General features: G+C 48.8%; 1 protein-coding gene across 1 annotated transcript; it reads left to right on the top strand.

Annotated features, from left to right (window-relative positions):
• On the top strand, positions 1-25,532 carry LOC145342489 (BTB/POZ domain-containing protein kctd15-like). Its single transcript, XM_080188052.1, has 4 exons — positions 1-179; positions 7,899-8,043; positions 13,903-14,208; positions 24,974-25,532. Exons 1-4 carry the CDS (start codon positions 16-18, stop codon positions 25,130-25,132), a joined length of 774 nt encoding a protein of 257 aa, XP_080044178.1. The 5' UTR covers positions 1-15; the 3' UTR covers positions 25,133-25,532.
• The last annotated feature ends 1,638 nt before the right edge of the window (positions 25,533-27,170 follow it).

The following is a 27,170-nucleotide window of genomic DNA, read 5'->3' on the forward strand; positions in this document are numbered from 1 at the left end:
CAGGAAGGCAGAACAATGTCTCGTCTCTCTCTGACCCGCTCACCGGTGTCTCCTGTGACATCTCAGGGCATTCCGTTACCAGCTCAGCTTACCAAGTCCAACGCTCCTGTTCACATTGATGTGGGAGGACACATGTACACCAGCAGTCTCGCTACATTAACCAAATATACAGACTCCAGGTAAGAGCATCACTGAATTCACCCTATCAGCACAGGGTGAAAGATCAGAATCCAGCCTCACCACACTCCTGGTTAGAAAATACTCACTGTTTCAGGACAAATCTCACTCAGACAACATGGCATCCTGGAATAGTACAGGACACGCTTGTGAGAGTGGACTTTGGTATTTGGGAATAACGTCGAGTTTGCAGCCCCTGTCCTGGGAGTGTTTGATGGGGGGACAGTGTAGAGGGAGCTTTACTCTGTATCTAACCCCGTGCTGTACCTGTCCTGGGAGTGTTTGATGGGGGGACAGTGTAGAGGGAGCTTTACTCTGTATCTAACCCCGTGCTGTACCTGTCCTGGGAGTGTTTGATGGGGGGACAGTGTAGAGGGAGCTTTACTCTGTATCTAACCCCGTGCTGTACCTGTCCTGGGAGTGTTTGATGGGGAGACAGTGTAGAGGGAGCTTTACTCTGTATCTAACCCCGTGCTGTACCTGTCCTGGGAGTGTTTGATGGGGACAGTGTAGAGGGAGCTTTACTCTGTATCTAACCCTGTGCTGTACCTGTCCTGGGAGTGTTTGATGGGGGACAGTGTCGAGGGAGCTTTACTCTGTATCTAACCTCGTGCTGTACCTGTCCTGGGAGTGTTTGATGGGGGGACAGTGTAGAGGGAGCTTTACTCTGTATCTAACCCCGTGCTGTACCTGTCCTGGGAGTGTTTGATGGGGGACAGTGTAGAGGGAGCTTTACTCTGTATCTAACCCCGTGCTGTACCTGTCCTGGGAGTGTTTGATGGGGACAGTGTAGAGGGAGCTTTACTCTGTATCTAACCCTGTGCTGTACCTGTCCTGGGAGTGTTTGATGGGGGACAGTGTAGAGGGAGCTTTACTCTGTATCTAACCCCGTGCTGTACCTGTCCTGGGAGTGTTTGATGGGGGACAGTGTAGAGGGAGCTTTACTCTGTATCTAACCCCGTGCTGTACCTGTCCTGGGAGTGTTTGATGGGGGGACAGTGTAGAGGGAATGAGTGAGGGACGGGATTGACTCTTTTGCATTTGGTTCGTCGTTGGAATCTTTTGCAAATCCACTCAGGAGCCGGTGCCCTGGCGGATGTTGGAGTTGACATTGTGTCCGCACAATATCATCTCTGATCTCCAGCCCTTTGGCATTTTTTGTTTGGAGCCTGGTGGTAATGGGTGTGACAGGAAGATAAAACAAGAAGATAAAGCCATTGACATCCATGGGGCTGTCTATTGATTCTGGGAAGTGTTTAGCATCGATTTCTCAGAGCCCTTTTTCTCTGGAGAAATATTCTTTTGATCAGTTGATATTATTTACGAGGGGCAGCCCCTGGTGTGAAGAGGCAGCAAGGCCATGACTGGATTTATGGTTGTACACAACGAAAATATTGGTCTTAATCAGAGATCCCGCATGAGGTGGTTGTCATGGAAACAGCCCTACCCCCCCCCAAGACAAGCCGTCCCAGTCCAGCTACAACACTGTCATGTGACCCAGTGTGGGATGATACCTGTCCCCAAATCCACCCCCAATCACTGGCCCACCAGTCCACCCTTGGCCATCAGCAGGGGGTGAGGAACGGTGCTATCGCAGGGCACTTCCCGCTGTGCCCCATTCTCTGGCGCTCAGTTTTGGGTTTGATGTGGACATTCGGCCCCAGACCCTGTTCTAACCCAACTCCAAAGATGGGCAGAAGTGCAGAATTTGGAAGGTGATGTGAGATTGACCATCCGTCACCACAGTGCGACAGAATGGCGATAGCACAGAAGGAGGCCATTCTGCCCATCATGTGAGTTGGTTCTGTTTACCCCGTGCCACTCCACAGTCTTCCCCCTATAACTGCACATTCTTCCGAAGCGAGTGAGGTATCACTGAGACCTCATAAAACTCAGCTCAATGGAAACTGGGGAGAAAACTCCCATTGATGGAGTCACACTGAGCACAAAGGGAGGTGGAATCATTACAGTATAGGAGGAGGCCATTGGGCCCATTGAGTCTCTGCTGGCTCTCTCTACAGCAATCCAGCCAATCCCACCTCCCATTCTATCCCTATATTTCCTTCAGCTGCCCATCCAGTTTCCTTTTGGAATCTTACGCCAGCTCTACTTTCTCCACCCTCGGAGACAGCGAGCTCCAGCTCATTGCCACTCAATGTTTTTTAAAACATTCTTCATCTCATTGCCCTCTGTGTCTCTTGCCCAAACCCTTCAATCTGTTCCCCCCTAGTCCTTACACCACTGGGAACAGCTTTTCTTTGTCTACCTTATCTAAACCTGTCAGAATCTTGTAAACCTTTATCAAATCTCCGCTTGATCTCCTTTACTCCAAGTAGAACAACCCCAACTTATCCAACCTAAAATCCCTCATCCCTGGAACCACTCTGGTAAATCTCCTCAGCACCCTCTCAATGTCCCTCACATCCTTCCTAAAGTGTGGTGACCAGAACTGGACACAGTGCTCTAGTTGTGACCCAACTAGATCTTTATAAATGTTCAGCATAACTTCCCTGCTTTTGTTCTCAATGTCTCTATTTATTCAGCCCGAGATTCCAGTGCATTGCTAACCACTCTCTCAATATGTCCCGATGCACTTGAACCTCCAGATCCCTCTGTTCCTGCACACTCTTCAGAACTTTTCCATTAAGTCTCTTTTGCCTCTTTCGACCCCTTCTGCCAAAATGCATCATCTCACACATTGCTACATTAAATTCCACCAGCCGAGTGTTTACTCTTTCCATTGATTTCCCATTGCAGTTTATTGATATGACCTTCCAGTTTGATGGATCTCAGTTTTGTGACCAGCTTTTTCTGAAGCACTTTGTCAAACATTTTCTTAAACTCCATATAGATAACATCCACCACATTCCCTTCATCTACCTTCCCTATTGCTTCATCATCAAAGATTCCAATCCAATTTGTCAATTCCAATTCATGTTTACAAATCCATGCTGACTCTCCAGAATTAATGCAAACCTCACAATGATTGCTGACTCTTTTCCTTGATTATTTTTTCTCAAACCCTTGCCTGCCCCTGAACAATCTGTAGATCCAGGAAAGCATCTCTCTCCTTTACTATGGGCTTGGTATATGTCACTTTCCAATTGTCTGCCACTTCCCTCATATCCAGGGAAGATTGGAAGATTCTAGTAAGACCTTCTGCAGTCTGTACCCCCGGTGGCACAGAGGTTAACACTGCTACTTCACAGCCCCAGGGATCCGAGTTCGGTTCCTGGCTCAAAGAACAAAGAAGAACAAAGAACAACCCAGCACGGGAAACAGGCCCTTCGGCACAACGAGCCCGCGCCGGCACACTGTCTGTGTGGAGTTTGCACATTCTCCCCATGTCTGTGTGGGTTTCCTCCAGGTGCTCTGGTTTCCTCCCACAGTCCAAAGATGTGCGGGTTAGATGGATTGGCCATGCTAAATTGCCCCTTAGGGTCAGGGGGTCTAGGGTAAATGCATGGTGTTACAGGGAAAGGGCCTGAGTGGGATTGTGGTCAGTGCAGACTAGATGGGCCGAATGCACTGTAGGGATTCTTTGATTCTGTAATTTTCCTGTCAGTCTCTGATTCCATTTTACCCTGCCTAGATCCTTTCTGATCCCACTGACATTAGCCACCTTCCAATAAGAGGTTCTAATTGTTCCTCCTTCTCCATCACTAATCTTAACCTTAGGATACAATGATCACTCTTACCCAAGTGTTCCCTCACAGACACTTGGTCCTTGTATCCCACCACATTCTCCAGCAGCAGATCCAGCAATCCTGGTTGGGCTGAGAACACTTTGATCATGGAATTTCTCCCAAACATATTTCAGAAATTCTTCCTCATCTTACACTTATTGCTAACAATATCACCACTCGGGGTGTTTAACTCCCACAATATCACCACTCGGGGCGTTTAACTCCCACAATATCACCACTCGGGGCGTTTAACTCCCACAATATCACCACTCGGGGTGTTTAACTCCCACAATATCACCACTCGGGGCGTTTAACTCCCACAATATCACCACTCGGGGCGTTTAACTCCCACAATATCACCACTCGGGGCGTTTAACTCCCGCAATATCACCACTCGGGGCGTTTAACTCCCACAATATCACCACTCGGGGTGTTTAACTCCCACAATATCACCACTCGGGGCGTTTAACTCCCACAATATCACCACTCGGGGCGTTTAACTCCCACAATATCACCACTCGGTGTGTTTAACTCCCACAATATCACCACTCGGGGTGTTTAACTCCCACAATATCACCACTCGGTGTGTTTAACTCCCACAATATCACCACCTGGGGTGTTTAACTCCCTCAATATCACCACTCAGAGTGTTTAACTCCCACAATATCACCACTCGGGGCGTTTAACTCCCACAATATCACCACTCGGGGCGTTTAACTCCCGCAATATCACCACTCGGAGTGTTTAACTCCCACAATATCACCACTCGGGGCGTTTAACTCCCGCAATATCACCACTCGGGGCATTTAACTCCCGCAATATCACCACTCGGAGTGTTTAACTCCCACAATATCACCACTCGGTGTGTTTAACTCCCACAATATCACCACTCGGAGTGTTTAACTCCCACAATATCACCACTCGGGGCGTTTAACTCCCACAATATCACCACTCGGGGCATTTAACTCCCGCAATATCACCACTCGGAGTGTTTAACTCCCACAATATCACCACTCGGGGCGTTTAACTCCCACAATATCACCACTCGGGGCGTTTAACTCCCGCAATATCACCACTCGGAGTGTTTAACTCCCACAATATCACCACTCGGGGCGTTTAACTCCCACAATATCACCACTCGGGGCGTTTAACTCCCGCAATATCACCACTCGGAGTGTTTAACTCCCACAATATCACCACTCGGGGCGTTTAACTCCCACAATATCACCACTCGGGGCGTTTAACTCCCACAATATCACCACTCGGAGTGTTTAACTCCCACAATATCACCACTCGGGGCGTTTAACTCCCACAATATCACCACTCGGGGCGTTTAACTCCCGCAATATCACCACTCGGAGTGTTTAACTCCCGCAATATCACCACTCGGAGTGTTTAACTCCCGCAATATCACCACTCGGAGTGTTTAACTCCCGCAATATCACCACTCGGGGCGTTTAACTCCCGCAATATCACCACTCGGAGTGTTTAACTCCCACAATATCACCACTCGGGGTGTTTAACTCCCGCAATATCACCACTCGGGGCGTTTAACTCCCGCAATATCACCACTCGGAGTGTTTAACTCCCACAATATCACCACTCGGAGTGTTTAACTCCCACAATATCACCACTCGGAGTGTTTAACTCCCGCAATATCACCACTCGGGGCGTTTAACTCCCGCAATATCACCACTCGGAGTGTTTAACTCCCGCAATATCACCACTCGGGGCGTTTAACTCCCGCAATATCACCACTCGGAGTGTTTAACTCCCGCAATATCACCACTCGGAGTGTTTAACTCCCACAATATCACCACTCGGGGTGTTTAACCCCCACAATATCACCACTCGGAGTGTTTAACTCCCACAATATCACCACTCGGAGTGTTTAACTCCCGCAATATCACCACTCGGAGTGTTTAACTCCCGCAATATCACCACTCGGAGTGTTTAACTCCCGCAATATCACCACTCGGGGTGTTTAACTCCCACAGTATCACCACTCGGAGTGTTTAACCCCCACAATATCACCACTCGGAGTGTTTAACTCCCACAATATCACCACTCGGAGTGTTTAACTCCCGCAATATCACCACTCGGAGTGTTTAACTCCCACAATATCACCACTCGGGGTGTTTAACTCCCGCAATATCACCACTCAGGGGCCAAAAGAGAAGATGCTGGAAAATCTCAGCGGGTCTGGCAGCACCTATAAGGAGAGAAAAGAGCTGACGTTTCGAGTCTGGAAGACCCTTTGTCTGCCCTGGTGTTTGTTGATCTATCTCACACATTGGAGGCTGATCGAATACTCCCGATAGTGTGATCATAACTCTAACCAAATGGATTTCATCTTTGTCACCTCCCATCATTCGCAACTCCTCGGATATTGAAGCAGTCCAGGTCCAGATGCAGCAAGACGTGGACAATATCCAGGCTTGGGCTGACAAGTACCAGGCAATCTCCAGGAGGAATATAACCATCTCCCCTTAACACTCAGTGGCGCCGTCACTGCTAAAACTGCCACTGTCGACATCCTGGGGCTTCCCATGGAGCAGAAATTTAACTGGATTAACCACATAAACACTGTGGCTACAAGAGCAACTCATTGGATAAATTCCAGTCGTTCTAAACATGATTTCACAATGATTTTCTGTGGCTTTTAAAGTTTTGTATTGTTAATACAGTATACTGTAATATGTGATAAACTGTAACTCTGGCCGTTCCTCCACAAAATCATCTCTCACAAATTTGATTGAGTTTTGTGAAGGAGTAACCTGGAAGGGTAGATGAGGGCAGTGTGGTTGATGTTGTCTACATGGACTTTAGCAAGGCCTTTGATAAGGTACCACACGGTAGGTTGTTGCATTAGGTTAAATCTCACGGGATCCAGGGGGAGGTATCTAAATGGATACAAAATTGGCTTCTTGACAGAAGTGGTTGTAGAGGGTTGTTTTTCAAACTGGAGGCCTGTGACCAGCAGTGTGCCTCAGGGATCGGTGCTGGGCCCACTGTTATTTGTCATTTATATCAATGATTTGGATGAGAATATAGGGGGCATGGTTAGTAAGTTTGCAGATGACACCAAGATTGGTGGCATGGTGGACAGTGAGGAAAGTTATCCCCAATTGAACAGGATCTTGATCAATTGGGCCAGTGGGCTGACGAATGGCAGACGGAGTTTAATTTAGATAAATGCGAGGTGATGCATTTTGGTAGATTGAACCAGGGCAGGACTTACTCAGTTAATGATAGGGCACTGGGGAGAGTTACAAAACAAAGAGATCTAGGGGTACATGTTCATAGCTCCTTGAAAGTGGAGTCACAGGTGGACAGAGTGGTGAAGGCGGCATTCAGCATGTTTGGTTTCATCAGTCAGAACATTGAATACAGGAGTTGGGACGTCTTGTTGAAGTTGTACAAGACATTGGTAAGGCCACACTTGGAATATTGTGTACAATTCTGGTCACCCTATTATAGAAAGGATATTATTAAACTCGAAAGAGTGCAGAAAAGGTTTACTAGGATGTTACTGGGACTTGATGGATTGAGTTATAAGGAGAGGCTGGATAGACTGGGACTTTTTTCTCTGGAGTGTAGGAGGCTGAGGGATGATCTGATAGAGGTCTATAAAATAATGAAGGGCACAGATCAGATAAATAATCATTATCTTTTCGCAAAGGTAGGGGAGTCTAAAACCGGAGGGCACAGGTTTAAGGTGAGAGGGGAGAGATACAAAAGTGTCCAGAGGGGCAATTTTTTCACACAGAGGGTGGAACAAGCTGCCAGAGGCAGTAATAGAGGTGGGTACAATATTGTGTTTTCAAAAGCGTTTAGACAGTTACATGGATACGATGGGGTATAGAGGGATATGGGCCAAATGCAGGCAATTGGGAAATGTCAATTACAAGGGGGCACAAGTTCAAGGTGAGAGGGTTTTTAAAATAAGGGCAGTATGGACAGGTTGGGCCGAAGGGCCTGTTTCCACGGGTAAACCTCTATGGTTCTATTTCTGTATTTACTTTCTATTCCCAGGATAGGCCGCCTATTCAACGGGACAGAACCCATTGTCCTGGACAGTTTAAAGCAACACTACTTTATCGATCGAGATGGAGAGATCTTCCGTTACATCCTAAGTTTCCTCAGAACATCGAAACTCTTGCTCCCGGAGGATTTCAAGGTGAAAGAAGTTTGGATTAATTTTCCTTTTTTGCTCATTTTTCATTGTTGACAATTGGCGATTGGTTCAAAATTTCTGCTCCTCATTGAGCTGTGGGCTGTGCAGAGTGAGAACGGAGAATAACTTGTGTAGGAATGACTCCGATAGAGTTTTCTCAATGAGGGAGATTTCCAGGTTCCTTCAATCGACATTTTCACATAAAGAAAAGCACAGGAACAGGCCCTTCAGCCCTCCAAGCCTATCCCAAACATGATGCCCTAACTAAAAAAAACCTCCTGCCCTCACTCAGTCTGTATCCCTCGATTCCCTCCCTATCCATGAACCTATCCAGATGCCTCTTAAATGTTGCTAATGTGCCTGCTTCCACCACCTCCTCTGATTATCCACCCTGTCAATATCTCTCATCATTTTGTAAACCTCTATCAGGTCTCCCCTCAGCCTTCATCTTTCCAGTGAAAACAATCCTAGTTTATTTAACCTCTCCTCATCATCAACACCCTCGGGACCAGGCAACATCCTGATGAAACTTCTTTGCACTCTCTCCAAAGCTTCCATATCCTTCTGGTAGTGTGGTGAGCAGAACTGCATACAATACTCCAACTGCAGCCTAACCAAAGTTTAGATACAAACAACAACAAACAAAGAACAACACAGCACGGGAAACAGGCCCTTCGGCCCAACGAGCCCGCGCCGCCGTCCCATTGTCTCAGTGACCTATTCATGATTTTAGTCTACGCCTAATGTGCGAGGATCAGGGAGGTCCAATATAGGGACAATTTGTTACCCAATCAATCAGCCTAAAAGCGCATCTTTGGGATGTGGGAGGAAACCAGAGTACCCGGAGGAAACCCACGCAACCACGGGGAGAACGCGCAAACTCCCACAGACACAGGCCCAAATCCATGTGTCCGCACAGCAACAGAGATAGTCTCTGAGCTGTCATGTTGCCCTCGAGATGGTCCAGTTTAAGCACACTAACGACATGAAGCAATAGGCAACTCCCGAAGCAACATCCAAGAGCAGCCCACTACAACCTGCCGCATGCATGCCCCTTGCTGGTCAACAAGGTGGACTTAAATGCCTGTGGAGACAAAAAATTCATTATTAAACAGGCAAAGACTGTAACATCCCTGAGGCAAAAACGGAATCCCAAGCCTACAATGTTTAGTAAGGCCTGCTATATCCCTCTATATGTAGACCGCTCATGTGGCTGTCTAAGTGACTCTTAAACAACCCTAGCGTGCCTGCTTCCACCACCTTACTCGGCAGTGCATTCCACACCCCCACTACCCTTTGCGTGAAAAACTGCCCTCTAATATTTGTCTTATACCTAGCCCCCCTCACCCTAAGCCCGTGACCCCTCGTTCTATCCATTTCTAATAGCGGAAAAAGCTTACCACCATTTACTCTATCTATCCCCTTCATAATCTTATAAACCTCTATTAGATAGATAGCTACAACATGATTTCCCAACTTTTGTATTCAATGCCCTGGTAAGCATGATGTATGCCTTCTTAACCACCTTGGCCACCTGGTGTTGCCACTTATAGGGAACTCTGGATCTGCACGTGCAGATCCCTCTGTATGTTAATGGTCCTCAGGGTTCTGTATAAGTACAGTATAGTTCTCACCTAAATTTGACCCTCCAAAATGTATCACCTCGCTTTTGCCGGATTACACTCCATCTGCTATTTATGTGCCCAACTCTCCAATCTATCGATGTCCTGTTGTATCCTCTGACAATCCCCAGCACAATCAGCAACTCCACCGATCTTTGTGTCATCCACAAGCTTACTAATCAGACCCCTCACATTTTCCTCCAGATCATTTATATTTACTATAAACAACAGAGGTCCCAGCACTGATCCCTGAGGAACATCACTAGCTACAGATCTCCATTCTGAAAAACACCCTTCCACCACTACTCTCTGTCTTCTATAAACAAGTCAGTTCTGTATCCAACTAGCCAGCCCACCCCAAATTCTTACTAAAGTCCAGATAAATTACATCCACAGCCCTTCCCTCATCAATTACCTTTGTCACCTCTTCGAAAAACTCAATCAAGTTGGTGAGACATGATCCTCCCTGTACAAAACTATGCTGCCTGTCATTAACTGGTCAATTTTTTTCCAAATGTGCATATATCCTGTCCCTCAGTATCTTCTCCAAAAGCTTTCCCACCCTGACATCAGGCTCACTGACCTATAATTTCCAGATTATCCCTGCTTCCTTTCTTAAACAACGGAATAACATTGGGTATTCTCCATCCTCTGGAACCTCGGTCAAAGAGGATGTGAAGATATCTGTTAAGGCCCCAGCTATTTCTCCTCTTGCCTTCCCCAATAACCTGAGATAGATCCCATCTGACCTGGGGCCTTGTCTACCTTAATGCAATTTAGGATACTCAACACTTCCTCCTTCAATATAAGGACATTCTCTAGAGCGTTTACACACCTATCCCTGATCTCAGTATCCATCATGATCTTCTGCTTGGTGAATACCGATACAAAGTACTCATTAAGGATCCCATCTACTTCCTGTGGCTCCACGCATAACTTCCCTCCATTGTCCTTGAGTGGGTCTGCCCTCTTGCCCCTAATATATGCTTAAAAAGCCTTGGGATTCTCTGTGACCCTGTGTGCTAAAGACATTTCATGGCCCCTTTTAGCTGTCCTAATTCCACGTTTAATTTTCTTTCTACTTTCACTGTATCCCCAAAGGCTTTGTTGGTTTTTAGATACTGAGACTTATCATATGCTTTTTTTTCCTTTTGACTCAGCTTACAATTTCCCTTGTCACCCATGGTTCCCGAATCCTGCTATTTCTATCCTTTCACAGGAACATTCTGTCCTGCACTTCCATCAACTGGCCAGATGTGGATTTGCCCTCAAATAGCCGCTCCCAATCCACATTCCGCAGTTCCTGTCTAATTTGGATATAATTGGCCCTCGCCCAATTCAGTACCCTCACCGGGGGTCACTCTTGTCCTTATTCATGGGTATCTGAAATCTTATGGAATTATGGTCACTAAGCCCAAAATCCCCCTGCCACCGAAATATTGATCACCTGGCCTGGCTCATTCCTAATACCAAGTCTAGTATGGCCTTCTCTCTGATTGGATTGTCAACATATTGTATCAAAAAGTCCCCCTGCACACATCAAACAAATTGTTCTCCACCCAAGCCCCTGGCTGTAAGGGATTCCCAGTTAATCCTCTGTCTCCTGCGGGCTCCCAACTTGTGATTTCACCCTTTTCCTGAGCTCCACAAATAATGCCTCACTACAAGATCCCTCCAATGTCTCCTCCCTCAATACAGCTGTAATCTGCTCTCTAATCAGTAATACAACTCTCTTGCCACTTTTGTTTCCCCTTCTGTCCAGTCTAAAACAACAGTATCCCGTAATGTTAAGTTGCCAGTCCTGTTGTTATTTAACCATGTCCCCGTAATTGCAATATCATAATTCCATGCAGTAATCCAGGCTCTCAGTTCATATTTTATCTGTTATACTTCTTGCATTGAAGCAAATGCATTCCAGACCTCCAGTCCCTCTGAGCCCTGTGGCTTCCCTCTGCCTGTTCTTACTCTGTGCTGTATTTATCTCAGTCTCACTTTTTTCCCTAGTCGCTACACTTGCTGGTCTGCTGTCCCAGTTCCCACCAACCCCTGCCACACCAATTTTAAACCCTCCCGAGCAGCACTAGAAAACCTCCCGCCCAGGATATTGGTGCCTCTCTGGTTCAGGCGTAACCTGTTCTTCTTGTACAGATCCCCCCTTCCCCAGAAGACATCCCAGTGATCCATTTATCTAAAGCCTTCCCTCCTACACCAGCTCTTTAGACACATGTTCAACTGTACTATCTCCCTGTTCCAAGCCTCACGAGTATATGACATGGGGAGTAATCCTGAGATTACTACCCTAGAGGTCCTGTTTTTTAGCTCCCAACCTAACTCCCTGAATTGTCTTCGCAGGACTCCTTCCTGCCAATGTCATTAATGCCAATGTGGACAATGGCACCTGTCTGTTTACCCTCCTGTTTCAGGATGCTCTGTACTTGTTCAGAGATTTCCAGGATCCTGACACCATCCTAGAGTCTCGTTCACAGCCACAGAAATGCCTGTCTGTGCTTCTTACTATTAAGTCTCCTACTACTATCATTTGCTCGGACTTAGCTTGACCCTGCCCTACAGCAGAACCAGTTGTGATGCCATAGGCCTGGCTGCTGCTGGTATCTTCCCCTGACACGCTATCTGCCCCCAACAGTATCCAGTTTGAGAGGGGAATAGCCACAGGAGACTCCTGCCTCACCTGCCTGTCTCTCCTGGCGGTCACCCATCTACCTGACTGGTGTGATCATCCCCCTGAAGCTAGTGTTTATCACACTCTCTGCTCTCTGTATGTTCCGTAGTGTGTCCAGATGCTGCTCCAACTGAACCATGCTGTCTGCGAGGAGCTGCAGTTAGTTTCACTTCTGACATATGGTCAGGGACGCGAGAAAGTTCCTGGATCTCCCACAGCTGGCAGGAGGAGCATATCATTGTCCTAATTGCCATCTTTGCCCTTGTACACTTCAGAAAGATATAAGAATAAAAATCTTACCTTGCTTTTACTTTGACTGTCCTCCTGACTGTGGTTACATCACCCGTGACCATCTCACTGAGCGACAGTCTCGGATTCTGTGCTGACCTTTTTGGAGGTGAGGGTTTCACAGCCCCTCGTCTGACCCCTGAATGACCCGACTCTCTCTCTGAGATCCTGTTCCCACCGCCCCCACCCCACCCCCCCGGCCCAGATTCCATCCATCCCCCTGCCCCCACCCTCCCCCAAACCCCACCCCCGCCTGGACACGCACCCCCCCCCCCCACCCACCCCGTCCAGACACGCACCCACTCCACCCCACCCCACACCCCCCCACCACCCCCAACCCGGACGCGCACACGCCCTTCCCCCACCCCCACCAGGACACGCACACGCCCCCACGCCTCTCTCCCCCCCAGACACACACCCACACACACACACACACACACCCCCACACACACACACACCCACACACACACACACACACACACTCTGACCATGACAGGAAATATAAGTAAAACACGGCGGATGCTGGAATCCGACACAGAAACAGAGAATGCTGGAAAAGTGAAGCTGTGACACAGGGTCACCCAGACTGGAAACATCGGCTCCGTTCTCTCCCCACACTCGCTGTCAGACCCGCTGAGACTTTCCAGCAGTTTCTGTTTCTATCTTTTCAAATCATTGATTCAGTCGTATGTTCCCCGTGGGAATCAAACTCAATTCTGTGAAATCTCCGCATTATTTAACCACTAATTTCCCCTGTCTCATTGTGAAACAGCAATGGTCAGGTTAAAGTTTATTTATTTGTCACATGTAAGCTTTACATTAACACTGCAATGAAGTTACTATGAAATTCCCCAAGTTGCCACACTCCGGTGCCCGTTCAGGTCAATGCACCCTAACCCGCACATCTTCGGACTGTGGGAGGAAACCGGAGCACCCGGAGGAAACCCACGCAGACACGGGGAGAATGTGCAAATTCCACACAGACAGTGACCCGAGGCTGGGAATCGAACCCGGGTCCCTGGCGCTGTGAAGCAGCAGTGCTAATCCACTGTGCCTTGTGCCGTTTCCGTGTTGTGAAGGATACGGAATGACGGGTTTGAGTTGTACCTCACCACCATCTGATTGGTGGGGTTGTTGCAGTAGGGTGAAGGCGAAGACTCACATAGCTGATCAGCCCTGATGTGGGTCTCTGGGACTGACTGCACCTCGTTCTGTTTCTCTCAGAGTTAGAAAGCTGGAGACTGGGTGTGAAATGAAATGTGTCTTTTTCAGGATTTCAGTCTGTTATATGAAGAAGCGAAGTATTATCAGTTACAGCCCATGGTGAGGGAGCTGGAGAGGTGGAAACAGGAAAAGGAACTTCGCAAATCCTCACAGCCCTGTGAGTGTCTGGTGCTGAGGGTCACCCCTGACCTGGGAGAGCGAATCAGTCTGAGTGGTGAGAAGTCCCTCATTGAGGATATTTTCCCAGAAACCGGGGACATCATGTGTAACTCGGTAAACGCTGGGTGGAACCAGGACCCCACACATGTCATTCGATTCCCCATCAATGGATATTGCAGACTCAACTCAGTCCAGGTAAGTCCTGGTGTACGTGTGTGTGTGTGTGTGTGTGTGTGGGTATCTGTCTATGTGTGTGTGTGTGGGTATCTGTCTATGTGTGTGTGTGTGTGTGTGTGTGTGTGTGTGTAGGTATCTGTGTGTGTGTGTGTATCTGTGTATGTGTGTGTGTGTGGGTATCTGTCTATGTGAGTGTGTGTGTGGGTATCTGTGTGTGTGTGTGTGGGTATCTGTCTATGTGAGTGTGTGTGTGGGTATCTGTGTGTGTGTGTGTGGGTATCTGTCTATGTGAGTGTGTGTGTGGGTATCTGTGTGTGAGTGTGTGTGTGGGTATCTGTGTGTGTGTGGGTATCTGTCTATGTGTGTGTGTATCTGTGTATGTGTGTGTCTGTGGATCTGTGTGTGTATGTGTGTCTGTCTGTCTGTACTGGAATGCTAACCATGCTGAACCATAGACAGTGATATTATTGGGGAATAATGATCCTGGGTTTCAGTGTCTCAGTCAGAGCTCTGCACAGTCAGGCAGTGAGACACACGGACACGCAATTGGGATAACAGGTCAGTGCAAAGTCCCATGGAGTCAAAGGTAGATGCCAGGATGGAGATTGAGTTAGTGTGTGACAGCAAACAGAAGTGTGGGCAGTCAATGGTGCAGTGGTACTGTCACTGGTCAGTAATCCAGAGACCCAGGGTAATGCCCCGGGGATCTGGGTTCAAATCCTACCACAGCAGCTCATGAAGTTTAAAAACCCAACAAAAATCTGGAATGCACTGAGAGTGTGGTGGAGACAGATTTACACAGCAAGTGGTTAGGATCTGGAATGTACTGCCTGAGACTGTGGTGGAGACAGATTCAGACAGTGAGTGATTAGGATCTGGAATGTACTGTCTGAGAGTGTGGTGGAGACAGATTCATACAGCGAGTGGTTAGGATCTGGAATGCACTGTCTGAGAGTGTGGTAGAGACAGATTCAATTGAGGCTTTCAAAAATAAATTGGATAAACAGCTGAAGTGAGTGAATTTATTGGGCTATGAGGAAAGGCAGGTCAATGGGACTAGCTAAACTGTCTTGAATAGAGCAGGCAGTCGCTTGATGGGCTGAATGGTCTAATTCTGTGAGGACCTATTTTGGAATAGATTTTTTTGCATTAGTTTTCCACAAGCTGAGCTTGGTTCCGGAGTCAGGAATCTTCCTTTTGTGAAGTTGCAGTGCTTGTATTTACTGAGAATATTTAATATTCCTGCGAGGCCAACACAACTCCACTAATTTCCACTCCCTCCTCCGTGACCCTCCCCTCCCCCGGACACTGATATCCATCAGGAACTGCAACTTTGTCCAGACATTTCCCCAAAGTGGATCCTTCACCACATCACAGGTAAAGCTGGCAATTCAACCAGGGGAGCCTCACACTCTGCTGCAACCGGGGCAGCAGCACTTGGAGACATTTAATTGGTATTATTTCCAATGATTCCATCTTTGAACCTGTACCAAATATTAAGCAGATGTTGGTCGGGCTGCTGAGAGGAAGCAGGGGTTTGCAAACTAAACACCAGTTAATGGTGCCCTGCAGCTCATCAGCTCTGAAACATCCCTTGATGCGAATGTAGAAATGTGCAACCCAACATTGTGGAAATCCCAAACTGTGTAAATCTGAGACCCTCTCTGCTGTTCAGTGATTCACACCTACCCTCCAAACTCTTTCTCAATCTCCCTCTTTCCTGCTCCAGAGATTACAGCCTCAGGTTGAAGTCTCTCACACAATCTCACCATTCCCGCCGTGGTCCCCGTTCACCATTCCCGCCGTGGTCCCCGTTCACCATTCCCATCTCCTCAATATCCTGTCGGATTGGCTGAGGAAGCAGCGTGCAGTGTGATTGGTCCCTCCTTGCTTATCGATACAGTGCCAGCACACAGCCCTTCGCCCATCAAACAGGAACTGTCATTGGCCTTCACAGATTGTTGGTTCTAATTCCCCGTTAAAGATCTGACTCTTCAACGATCACAGGAACACGCGGAGGGAAAGCTTCCTGATCTTTCCAGTTACACAGGAGACAGCGAGTATCCGTCCACGCTGTGGGAGAGACATTAGATTTCCATCACCCAGTCCCTGCCCAGGCAGCTGAGATCTTACTCACAATGGCACAGGTCCAATGTGCGCAATGCCAGCCTGATCATGGTGACTATGAGATACAATCAAAACCATTGCTAAATTATTATTGATTAATATTTTATTGCAGGAGCTGGATAATATCAACCTATCATCTAACCCCATGCTGTACCTGTCCTGGGAGTGTTTGATGGGGACAGTGTAGAGGGAGCTTTACTCTGTATCTAACCCCGTGCTGTACCTGTCCTGGGAGTGTTTGATGGGGACAGTGTAGAGGGAGCTTTACTCTGTATCTAACCCCGTGCTGTACCTGTCCTGGGAGTGTTTGTTGGGGACAGTGTAGAGGGAGCTTTACTCTGTATCTAACCCCGTGCTGTACCTGTCCTGGGAGTGTTTGATGGGGGACAGTGTAGAGGGAGCTTTACTCTGTATCTAACCCTGTGCTGTCCCTGTCCTGGGAGTGTTTGATGGGGACAGTGTAGAGGGAGCTTTACTCTGTATCTAACTCCATGCTGTACCTGTCCTGGGAGTGTTTGATGGGGGGACAGTGTAGAGGGAGCTTTACTCTGTATCTAACCCCGTGCTGTACCTGTCCTGGGAGTGTTTGATGGGGACAGTGTAGAGGGAGCTTTACTCTGTATCTAACCCTGTGCTGTACCTGTCCTGGGAGTGTTTGATGGGGACAGTGTAGAGGGAGCTTTACTATGTATCTAACCCTGTGCTGTACCTGTCCTGGGAGTGTTTGATGGGGGACAGTGTAGAGGGAGCTTTACTCTGTATCTAACGCTGTGCTGTTCCTGTACTGGGAGTGTTTGATGGGGGGACAGTGTAGAGGGAGCTTTACTCTGCATCTAACCCTGCTGATGACACCAAAGTCAGAGGTGTGGTAGATTGTGAGGAAGGGTGTCGAAGTTTGCAGGGTGACTTGGACAGGTTGCAGAGCTGGGCCGCGAGGTGGCGGATGGAGTTTAATGCGGAGAAGTGTGAGGTAATCCATTTCGGTAGGAATAACAGATGTGTTGAGTATAGGGCTAACGGGAGGACTTTGAATAGAGTGGAGGAGCAGAGGGATCTAGGTGTATGTGTACATAGATCCCTGAAAGTTGGGAATCAAGTAGATAAGGTTGTTAAGAAGGCGTACGGTGTCTTGGCGTTTATTGGTAGGGGGATTGAATTTAGGAGTCGCAGCGTCATGTTGCAACTGTACACAACTCTGGTGCGGCCGCACTTGGAGAACTGTGTGCAGTTCTGGTCCCCACATTACAGGAAGGATGTGGAGGCTTTGGAGAGGGTGCAGAGGAGGTTTACCAGGATGTTGCCTGGTATGCAGGGGAGGTCCTATTAGGAGAGACTGAGGGATTTGGGGTTGTTTTCGCTGGAAAGAAGGCGGCTAAGAGGGGATCTTATAGAAACATATAAGATGATTAGAGGTTTAGATAGGGTGGATGGTGATAGCCTGTTTCCTCGGATGGAGAAAGCTAGCACGAGGGGGCATGGCTTTAAATTAAGGGGGGGTAGTTATAGGACGGATGTCAGGGGTAGGTTCTTTACCCAGAGGGTGGTGAGGGATTGGAATGCCCTGCCTGCTGCAGTTGTAAATGCGCCTAGTTTGGGGGCGTTTAAGAGATTGGTGGATAGGTTTATGGACGAAAAGGGATTGGTTTAGATTAGTGGGTCAATGTTTTTTTTTTAAAAATAAGACTGGTCGGCGCAACATTGTGGGCCGAAGGGCCTGTTCCGCGCTGTAATGTTCTATGTTCTAATGTTCTATGTTTAACCCCGTGCTGTACCTGTCCTGGGAGTGTTTGATGGGGACAGTGTGGAGGGAGCTTTACTCTGTATCTAACCCCGTGCTGCACCTGTCCTGGGAGTGTTTGGTGAGGACAGTGTAGAAAGAGCTTTACTCTGTATTTAACCCTGTGCTGTACCTGTCCCGGGGGTGTTTGATGAGGACAGTGTAGAGGGAGCTTTTCTCTGTATCTAGCCCTATGCTGTACCTGTCCTGGGAGTGTTTGATGGGGACAGTGTAGAGGGAGCTTTACTCTGTATCTAACCCCGTGCTGTACCTGTCCTGGGAGTGTTTGATGGGGGACAGTGTAGAGGGAGCTTTACTCTGTATCTAACCCTGTGCTGTACCTGTCCTGGGAGTGTTTGATGGGGGACAGTGTAGAGGGAGCTTTACTCTGTATCTAACCCCGTGCTGTACCTGTCCTGGCAGTGTTTGATGGGGACAGTGTAGAGGGAGCTTTACTCTGTATCTAACCCCGCGCTGTACCTGTCCTGGGAGTGTTTGATGGGGGACAGTGTAGAGGGAGCTTTACTCTGTATCTAACCCCGTGCTGTACCTGTCCTGGGAGTGTTTGATGGGGGACAGTGTAGAGGGAGCTTTACTCTGTATCTAACCCTGTGCTATACCTGTCCTGGGAGTGTTTGATGAGGACAGTGTAGAGGGAGCTTTACTCTGTATCTAACCCCGTGCTGTACCTGTCCTGGGAGTGTTTGATGGGGACAGTGTAGAGGGAGCTTTACTCTGTATCTAACACCGTGCTGTACCTGTCCTGGCAGTTTTTGATGGGGGGACAGTGTAGAGGGAGCTTTACTCTGTATCTAACTCCGTGCTGTACCTGTCCTGGGAGTGTTTGATGGGGGGACAGTGTAGAGGGAGCTTTACACTGTATCTAACCCCGTGTTGTACCTGTCGTGGGAGTGTTTGATGGGGGACAGTGTAGAGGGAGCTTTACTCTGTATCTAACCCTGTGCTGTACCTGTCCTGGGAGTGTTTGATGGGGGGACAGTGTAGAGGGAGCTTTACTCTGTATCTAACCCCGTGCTGTACCTGTCCTGGGAGTGTTTGATGGTGGACAGTGTAGAGGGAGCTTTACTCTGTATCTAACCCTGTGCTGTACCTCTGGGAGTGTTTGATGGGGACAGTGTAGAGGGAGCTTTACTCTGTATCTAACCCTGTGCTGTACCTGTCCTGGGAGTGTTTGATGGGGGGACAGTGTAGAGGGAGCATTACTCCGTATCTAACCCTGTGTGTACCTGTCCTGGGAGTGTTTGATGGGGACAGTATAGAGGGAGCTTTACTCTGTATCTAACCCTGTGCTGTACCTGTCCTGGGAGTGTTTGATGGGGGGACAGTGTAGGGGGAGCTTTACTCTGTATCTAACCCCGTGCTGTACCTGTCCTGGGAGTGTTTGATGGGGACAGTGTAGAGGGAGCTTTACTCTGTATCTAACCCTGTGCTGTACCTGTCCTGGGAGTGTTTGATGGGGGGACAGTGTAGAGGGAGCATTACTCCGTATCTAACCCTGTGTGTACCTGTCCTGGGAGTGTTTGATGGGGACAGTATAGAGGGAGCTTTACTCTGTATCTAACCCCGTGCTGTACCTGTCCTGGGAGTGTTTGATGGGGGGACAGTGTAGGGGGAGCTTTACTCTGTATCTAACCCCGTGCTGTACCTGTCCTGGGAGTGTTTGATGGGGACAGTGTAGAGGGAGCTTTACTCTGTATCTAACCCCGTGCTGTACCTGTCCTGGGAGTGTTTGATGGTGGACAGTGTAGAGGGAGCTTTACTCTGTATCTAACCCTGTGCTGTACCTCTGGGAGTGTTTGATGGGGACAGTGTAGAGGGAGCTTTACTCTGTATCTAACCCTGTGCTGTACCTGTCCTGGGAGTGTTTGATGGGGGGACAGTGTAGAGGGAGCATTACTCCGTATCTAACCCTGTGTGTACCTGTCCTGGGAGTGTTTGATGGGGACAGTATAGAGGGAGCTTTACTCTGTATCTAACCCTGTGCTGTACCTGTCCTGGGAGTGTTTGATGGGGGGACAGTGTAGGGGGAGCTTTACTCTGTATCTAACCCCGTGCTGTACCTGTCCTGGGAGTGTTTGATGGGGACAGTGTAGAGGGAGCTTTACTCTGTATCTAACCCTGTGCTGTACCTGTCCTGGGAGTGTTTGATGGGGGGGACAGTGTAGAGGGAGCATTACTCCGTATCTAACCCTGTGTGTACCTGTCCTGGGAGTGTTTGATGGGGACAGTATAGAGGGAGCTTTACTCTGTATCTAACCCCGTGCTGTACCTGTCCTGGGAGTGTTTGATGGGGGGACAGTGTAGAGGGAGCTTTACTCTGTATCTAACCCCGTGCTGTACCTGTCCTGGGAGTGTTTGATGGGGACAGTGTAGAGGGAGCTTTACTCTGTATCTAACCCCGTGCTGTACCTGTCCTGGGAGTGTTTGATGGGGACAGTATAGAGGGAGCATTACTCCGTATCTAACCCTGTGCTGTACCTGTCCTGGGAGTGTTTGATGGGGACAGTGTAGAGGGAGCTTTACTCTGTATCTAACCCCGTGCTGTACCTGTCCTGGGAGTGTTTGATGGGGACAGTATAGAGGGAGCTTTACTCTGTATCTAACCCCGTGCTGTACCTGTCCTGGGAGTGTTTGATGGGGGGGACAGTGTAGAGGGAGCTTTACTCTGTATCTAACACCGTGCTGTACCTGTCCTGGGAGTGTTTGATGGGGACAGTATAGAGGGAGCTTTACTCTGTATCTAACCCCGTGCTGTACCTGTCCTGGGAGTGTTTGATGGGGGGGACAGTGTAGAGGGAGCTTTACTCTGTATCTAACCCCGTGCTGTACCTGTCCTGGGAGTGTTTGATGGGGACAGTATAGAGGGAGCTTTACTCTGTATCTAACCCCGTGCTGTACCTGTCCTGGGAGTGTTTGATGGGGGGGACAGTGTAGAGGGAGCTTTACTCTGTATCTAACCCCGTGCTGTACCTGTCCTGGGAGTGTTTGATGGGGACAGTGTAGAGGGAGCTTTACTCTGTATCTAACCCTGTGTGTACCTGTCCTGGGAGTGTTTGATGGGAACAGTGTAGAGGGAGCTTTACTCTGTATCTAACCCCGTGCTGCACCTGTCCTGGGAGTGTTTGATGGGGACAGTGTAGAGGGAGCTTTACTCTGTATCTAACCCCGTGCTGTACCTCTGGGAGTGTTTGATGGGGACAGCGTAGAGGGAGCTTTACTCTGGATCTAACCCCGTGCTGTACCTGTCCTGGGAGTGTTTGATGGGGGACAGTGTAGAGGGAGCTTTACTCTGTATCTAACCCCGTGCTGTGGAAATGTATAGTACTGAGGACAGGAAAGGTTTACAAAGAAGAAGAACAAAGAACAACACAGCACGGGAAACAGGCCCTTCGGCCCAACGAGCCCGCGCCGCCGTCCCACTGTCTCAGTGACCTATTCATGATTTTAGTCTACACCTAACGTGCGAGGATCAGGGAGGTCCAATTTAGGGACAATTTAGTACCCAATCAATCAGCCTAAAAGCACATCTTTGGGGATGTGGGAGGAAACCGGAGCACCCGGAGGAAACCCACGCAACCACGGGGAGAACGTGCAAACTCCCACAGACACAGGCCCAAATCCATGTGTCCGCACAGCAACAGAGATAGTCTCTGAGCTGTCATGTTGCCCTCGAGATGGTCCAGTTTAAGCACACTAACGACATGAAGCAATAGGCAACTCCCGAAGCAACATCCAAGAGCAGCCCACTACAACCTGCCGCCTGCATGCCCCTTGCTGGACTTAAATGCCTGTGGAGACAAAAAAATTCATTATTAAACAGGCAAAGACTAACATCCCTGAGGCAAAACGTAATCCCAAGCCTACAATGTTTAGTACGGCCTGCTATATCCCCCTATATGTAGACCACTCATGTGGCTGTCTAAGTGACTCTTAAACAACCCTAGCGTGCCTGCTTCCACCACCTTACTCGGCAGTGCATTCCACACCCCACTACCCTTTGCGTGAAAAACTGCCCTCTAATATTTGTCTTATACCTAGCCCCCCTCGCCCTAAGCCCGTGACCCCTCGTTCTATCCATTTCTAATAGCGGAAAGAGCTTACCACCATTTACTCTATCTATCCCCTTCATAATCTTATAAACCTCTATTAGATCCCCCCTCAGCCGACGTTTACTGAGCCTGTGCTATTGTTTGATGAAGTAATGTCTGTTCAAGATTCCTCGTGTAAGACCCTGGTGTTCCCCCTGTTACCAGGCTCCTTGCAAAACCAAAGGCACTAAACATTCATCAGCCAATCCTGGAAATGTTGGGAGTTTCATCTCCAAGTTCTGAAAGTGAGGGATGAAGATGCAGGAAACCTGTGTGAGTGGGTGTTCTGCCTGTTAGTTCCAGTCTCCCTCAGCACCACAATCAGGTCCTATTCATTCCGCACGCTCCATATTCCCGTGACAGAGTCTGGCGGAAACCATATCCAAACACAAATATTTTTTACTCTTCTCTCTTGTCTTCTGTACCCTCTCCGCACGGAGAAATGTCATCTCATTGCATTATTTTAAAACCTCAATCAAATCTCCCCGGGATTCACACTTTCCCGGAGTAAATATTCCCAATTGGACTCGTGTTGTGATGAAGTTAAAGTGAGTCTGAATGCAGGGATTCTGTCCTGAATCTCTCTCTGTGTCTCTGTGTCTGTCTCCGGGTGAGGGGACCAGGGTGAACTCAATTCTACCCAAACTCGGAACCTTCAGATTCACGCAGTCACTGCTAACATTCCATCCCAGGATAATAATTTGGAAGTTTTGAGTGAGTTGTGTGTACCTGATCCCACTGTTCCTGTCTGTCCCTCTGTGATATCTCAGTGTTTGCTGTTTAATTGGGCCCTCAGGGGCTGAGGAAAATTAAGCGTCAGAAACTGGATGGAGGTTACCTGGGGTCACACAGCAAGTTTCTCCAGACAGATGGGTTTCTGAATTAGAGAGTGTGCTCCCAGTGATCGTAGCTCTCGCTGACTGCACCCCAGTAACACAGTGACCAAGTATCAAAGCGGTTGTGTTTAGTGGTTTTGAATGTAATTGAGCATAAGGATTTACTTTAACAGTTTTATTCCAGGCCCGAGCTCATGTTGTCCTGTTTGAGGTCTGCCTGAATAGAGGCTGCATCAAGGCTTTAATTTGGTGATTCAAATGATATTCTGTGTCCTCTCTGCAAATTGCAGAATGTTACAGCAGACAAGACAACCACCAGGTCTGTTCTCGGAGTGTTACCCAATCAGTCTCACACCCCAACTCTTTCCCCCAAACTCCTGCCCACTTTCCCACAGTGCTTATCCAGTTCCTCTGTGGAAATTCCCATGAATCTGCTGCTGACCAACACTTACAGGCAACACCCGCTGGGTCACGGTGGAATTGTATAGAACTTTGGTGAGACCACAGCTGGAGTACTGTGTGCAGTTCTGGTCGCCACATTATCGGAAGGATGTGATTGCACTGGAGGGGGTGCAGAGGAGATTCACCAGGATGCTGCCTGGGATGGAACATCTAAGTTATGAAGAGAGGTTGGATATGCTTGGGTTGTTTTTGTTGGAGCAGAGAAGACTGAGGGTGACCTGACTGAGGTGCACAAGATTATGAGAGAGATGGACAGAGTGGATAGGGAGCAGCTGTTCCTCCTGAGTTGAAGGATCAGTCACAAGGGGACATCAGTTCAAGGTGAGGGGCAGGAGGTTTGGGGGGGAGGGTGAGGAAAAACATTTTTACCCAGAAGGTGGTGAGGGTCTGGAATGTGCTGCTTAGGAGTGGGGGAGAAGCGAATTGCCTCACATCCTTTAAAAAGTATCTGGATGAGCACTTGGCACATCATAACATTCAGGACTATGAGCCAAGCGCTGGTAGATAGGATTAGGTGGGAATTCAGGTGTTTTTAATGTGTCAGTGCGGACACGATGGGCCAAAGGGCCTCTCTTGCCCTGAGATAACAAGTGGCTGTGTGGTTCAAACCATTCTCCACCTCTTGCCCTGATTATTTAACAATTATCTTCAATCTGTGTCCCTCTGGTTACCGGTTTTCCCCAACACTGTAAACATCTCCTGACTTCCTCGATCAGAACCCCTCCTGTTATTGAATGTCCCCTTATCCCAGTCTCTCCAGCTATCACTCACCTCCTGGTCTCCGTGCAGCTCAGCTGGGGTCCAGGGACGGGGTCAGGGGGCAAAGGGAATTTCGTGACCTCGTTGGGTAACTACTGAATATTCAATATCATTCTTTCTGCGGCCAATTGGTAAATTCACAGAGTGATTACTGGAGTTTTAGCTCCTCACCCACTTCACTGACCTCTGCAGGTTAGAGTCGTGTGTCTGATGGGTGAGATACTGGACTGACCCTTCCCGAAATGACAGCTTCAGAATTTTAATTCACTTTTTCTTTTAAACATAAAGGAGAATGTGGCAGATTTAGACAGGGTGTGAAGTTCACAGGAGGAATGAGAGACTTAGTGCTGAGGAACTGGACAGGTCGAACTGAGGCTCCTTGGAACAGGGCAGGTTAATGAAGGAAATCAAAGCGAGGAGTTTGCTGGAGAGAAGAAAGTGAGTGAGCAGAGGAGATGGATTGAAGAGAGATGGCAGGGTGAGAGGGCAGCTGGGAAGTGTTGTGATCTGGAAGACGCTGCCTGAAAGGAAGCAGATTCAACAGGAACTTTTAAAAAGGGGAAAGTTTGCAGGGCCCCTGGGGAAAGAGCAGAGAAATGGGGCGACTTGTTCCTTTCCAGTTGGTCAGCTGGCACAGGCAGAGGGGCCAAACGGCCTCCTCCTGTGCTCCAGATGTTTAGTGTGACGGCTTATCTTTGCTTGTTCTCCCACAGGTTCTCGAACGATTGCTACACAAGGGATTCCGGGTGGTAGCGTCCTGTGGGGGTGGTGTAGATTCCTCCCAGTTCAGTGAATATGTGCTGTATCGCCAGGAGAAACGGTTACAGTTGACACCAACAACAATCAGAATAAAACAGGAGCCCCTGGATTAGTGCAGAGTTCACCAACTCCTTCCAAGCTTTTTTTTGTGCTTTTTTTTTCTCCCTAAACCCCTCGTCACCCTGTCTGAATTTAGTTGCTGGACTCCAGGATGAGCGTTTATTAAAGAGGTCAATCGCTTGACGAGGAATTTATCGATGGGTTGGATTAACCCCCAATCCTGTCTGACGTTGTGTATGGAATTCGAACACCTCCAGGTGCAGATTCAGAGCGGAGATTAGCCGATAGTAACCATGGACAGTGGACACATCGATGGAGACTTTGTCTTGATGCCATGTGGAGCGAGGGGGCAAAGCGACATCACAGACCCCACACCGAGAGGGGATTTCCTCTCTTCTGTTCATCCGTCTCATCCTTTGGCACTTAAACCCCCCAAACACTCAGCACACAAACCCCCCCCCCCTCCTAAACAACCCCCCCAAAACAACCCCCCCAAACAACCCCCCCAAACAAACCCTCCCAAACAAACCCCCCCCTCCTAAACAACCCCCCCAAAACAACCCCCCCAAACAAACCCCCCAAACAACCCCCCCAAAACAACCCCCCCAAAACAAACCCCCAAAACAACCCCCCCAAACAAACCCCCCAAACAACCCCCCCAAAACAACCCCCCCAAAACAACCCCCCCAAAACAAACCCCCAAAACAACCCCCCCAAACAAACCCCCCAAACAACCCCCCCAAAACAACCCCCCCAAAACAACCCCCCCAAAACAACCCCCCCAAAACAACCCCCCCAAAACAAACCCCCAAAACAACCCCCCCAAACAAACCCCCCAAACAACCCCCCCAAAACAACCCCCCCAAACAAACCCCCAGACAACACCCCAAACAACCTGCCCAAACAAACCCCTCCCAACAAACCCCCCCAGACACCCCAAACAACACCGCAAACAACCCCCCCAAACAACACCGCAAACAACCCCCCCAAACAACACCGCAAACAACCCCCCCAAACAACACCGCAAACAACCCCCCCAAACAACACCGCAAACAACCCCCCCAAACAACACCGCAAACAATACCCCCCCAAACAACACCGCAAACAACCCCCCCAAACAACACCGCAAACAACCCCCCCAAACAACACCGCAAACAATACCCCCAAACAACACCGCAAACAATACCCCCAAACAACACCGCAAACAACCCCCCCAAACAACACCGCAAACAACCCCCCCAAACAACACCGCAAACAACCCCCCCAAACAACACCGCAAACAACCCCCCCAAACAACACCGCAAACAATACCCCCCCAAACAACACCGCAAACAACCCCCCCAAACAACACCGCAAACAACCCCCCCAAACAACACCGCAAACAATACCCCCAAACAACACCGCAAACAACCCCCCCAAACAACACCGCAAACAACCCCCCCAAACAACACCGCAAACAACCCCCCCAAACAACACCGCAAACAACCCCCCCAAACAACACCGCAAACAACCCCCCCAAACAACACCGCAAACAACCCCCCCAAACAACACCGCAAACAATACCCCCAAACAACACCGCAAACAACCCCCCCAAAACAAACCCTCCTCCCAAACAACCCCCCCTCACAGAACAACCCCCCCAAACAACCCCCCCCAAACAACCCCCCAAACAAACCCCCCAAACAAACCCCTCCCAACAAACCCCCCAAACAATACCACCAAAATAACCCCATCCACAAACAAACCCACCTCCCAAACAAATCACCTCCAAATAAACCCCCCTCCCCACGCAAACCCCCCTCCTAAACAAATCCCCCCTCCCAGATAAACACCCCCTCCCAAAACAAACCCAACTCCCTGAAACAAAGCCCCCTCCCCAAAGAAACCCCCATCCCACACAAACCCCCCCCCGAAACACCCCCTCACAAACAAACCCCCCCACCCCAAACAAATCCCCCAAAACAAACAAATCCCCTCCTCTTCCCACACGATCGGCCCAGTTTTTGGGGGGGGGTTTCTCCCAGAGACGGTTTCTGTGCACGAAGATTTCACCACTCGAGGCTGATACACCGCCAGCCTCAGCGATTCTCC

This window comes from Carcharhinus amblyrhynchos, chromosome 4 (genome assembly GCF_965287045.1).
Source record: "Carcharhinus amblyrhynchos chromosome 4, sCarAmb.v2.hapA, whole genome shotgun sequence".
In the NCBI taxonomy this organism is placed as follows: Eukaryota; Metazoa; Chordata; class Chondrichthyes; order Carcharhiniformes; family Carcharhinidae; genus Carcharhinus; species Carcharhinus amblyrhynchos.

Bases quoted from the DNA above. Each gene is read 5' to 3' on its own strand.
- LOC145342489 (XM_080188052.1), top strand. From the start codon at position 16: ATGTCTCGTCTCTCTCTGACCCGCTCACCGGTGTCTCCTGTGACATCT. The intron at 180-7,898 runs GTAAGAGCATCA...TTCTATTCCCAG, and splicing joins ACCAAATATACAGACTCCAG to GATAGGCCGCCTATTCAACG. The intron at 8,044-13,902 runs GTGAAAGAAGTT...TGTCTTTTTCAG, and splicing joins TGCTCCCGGAGGATTTCAAG to GATTTCAGTCTGTTATATGA.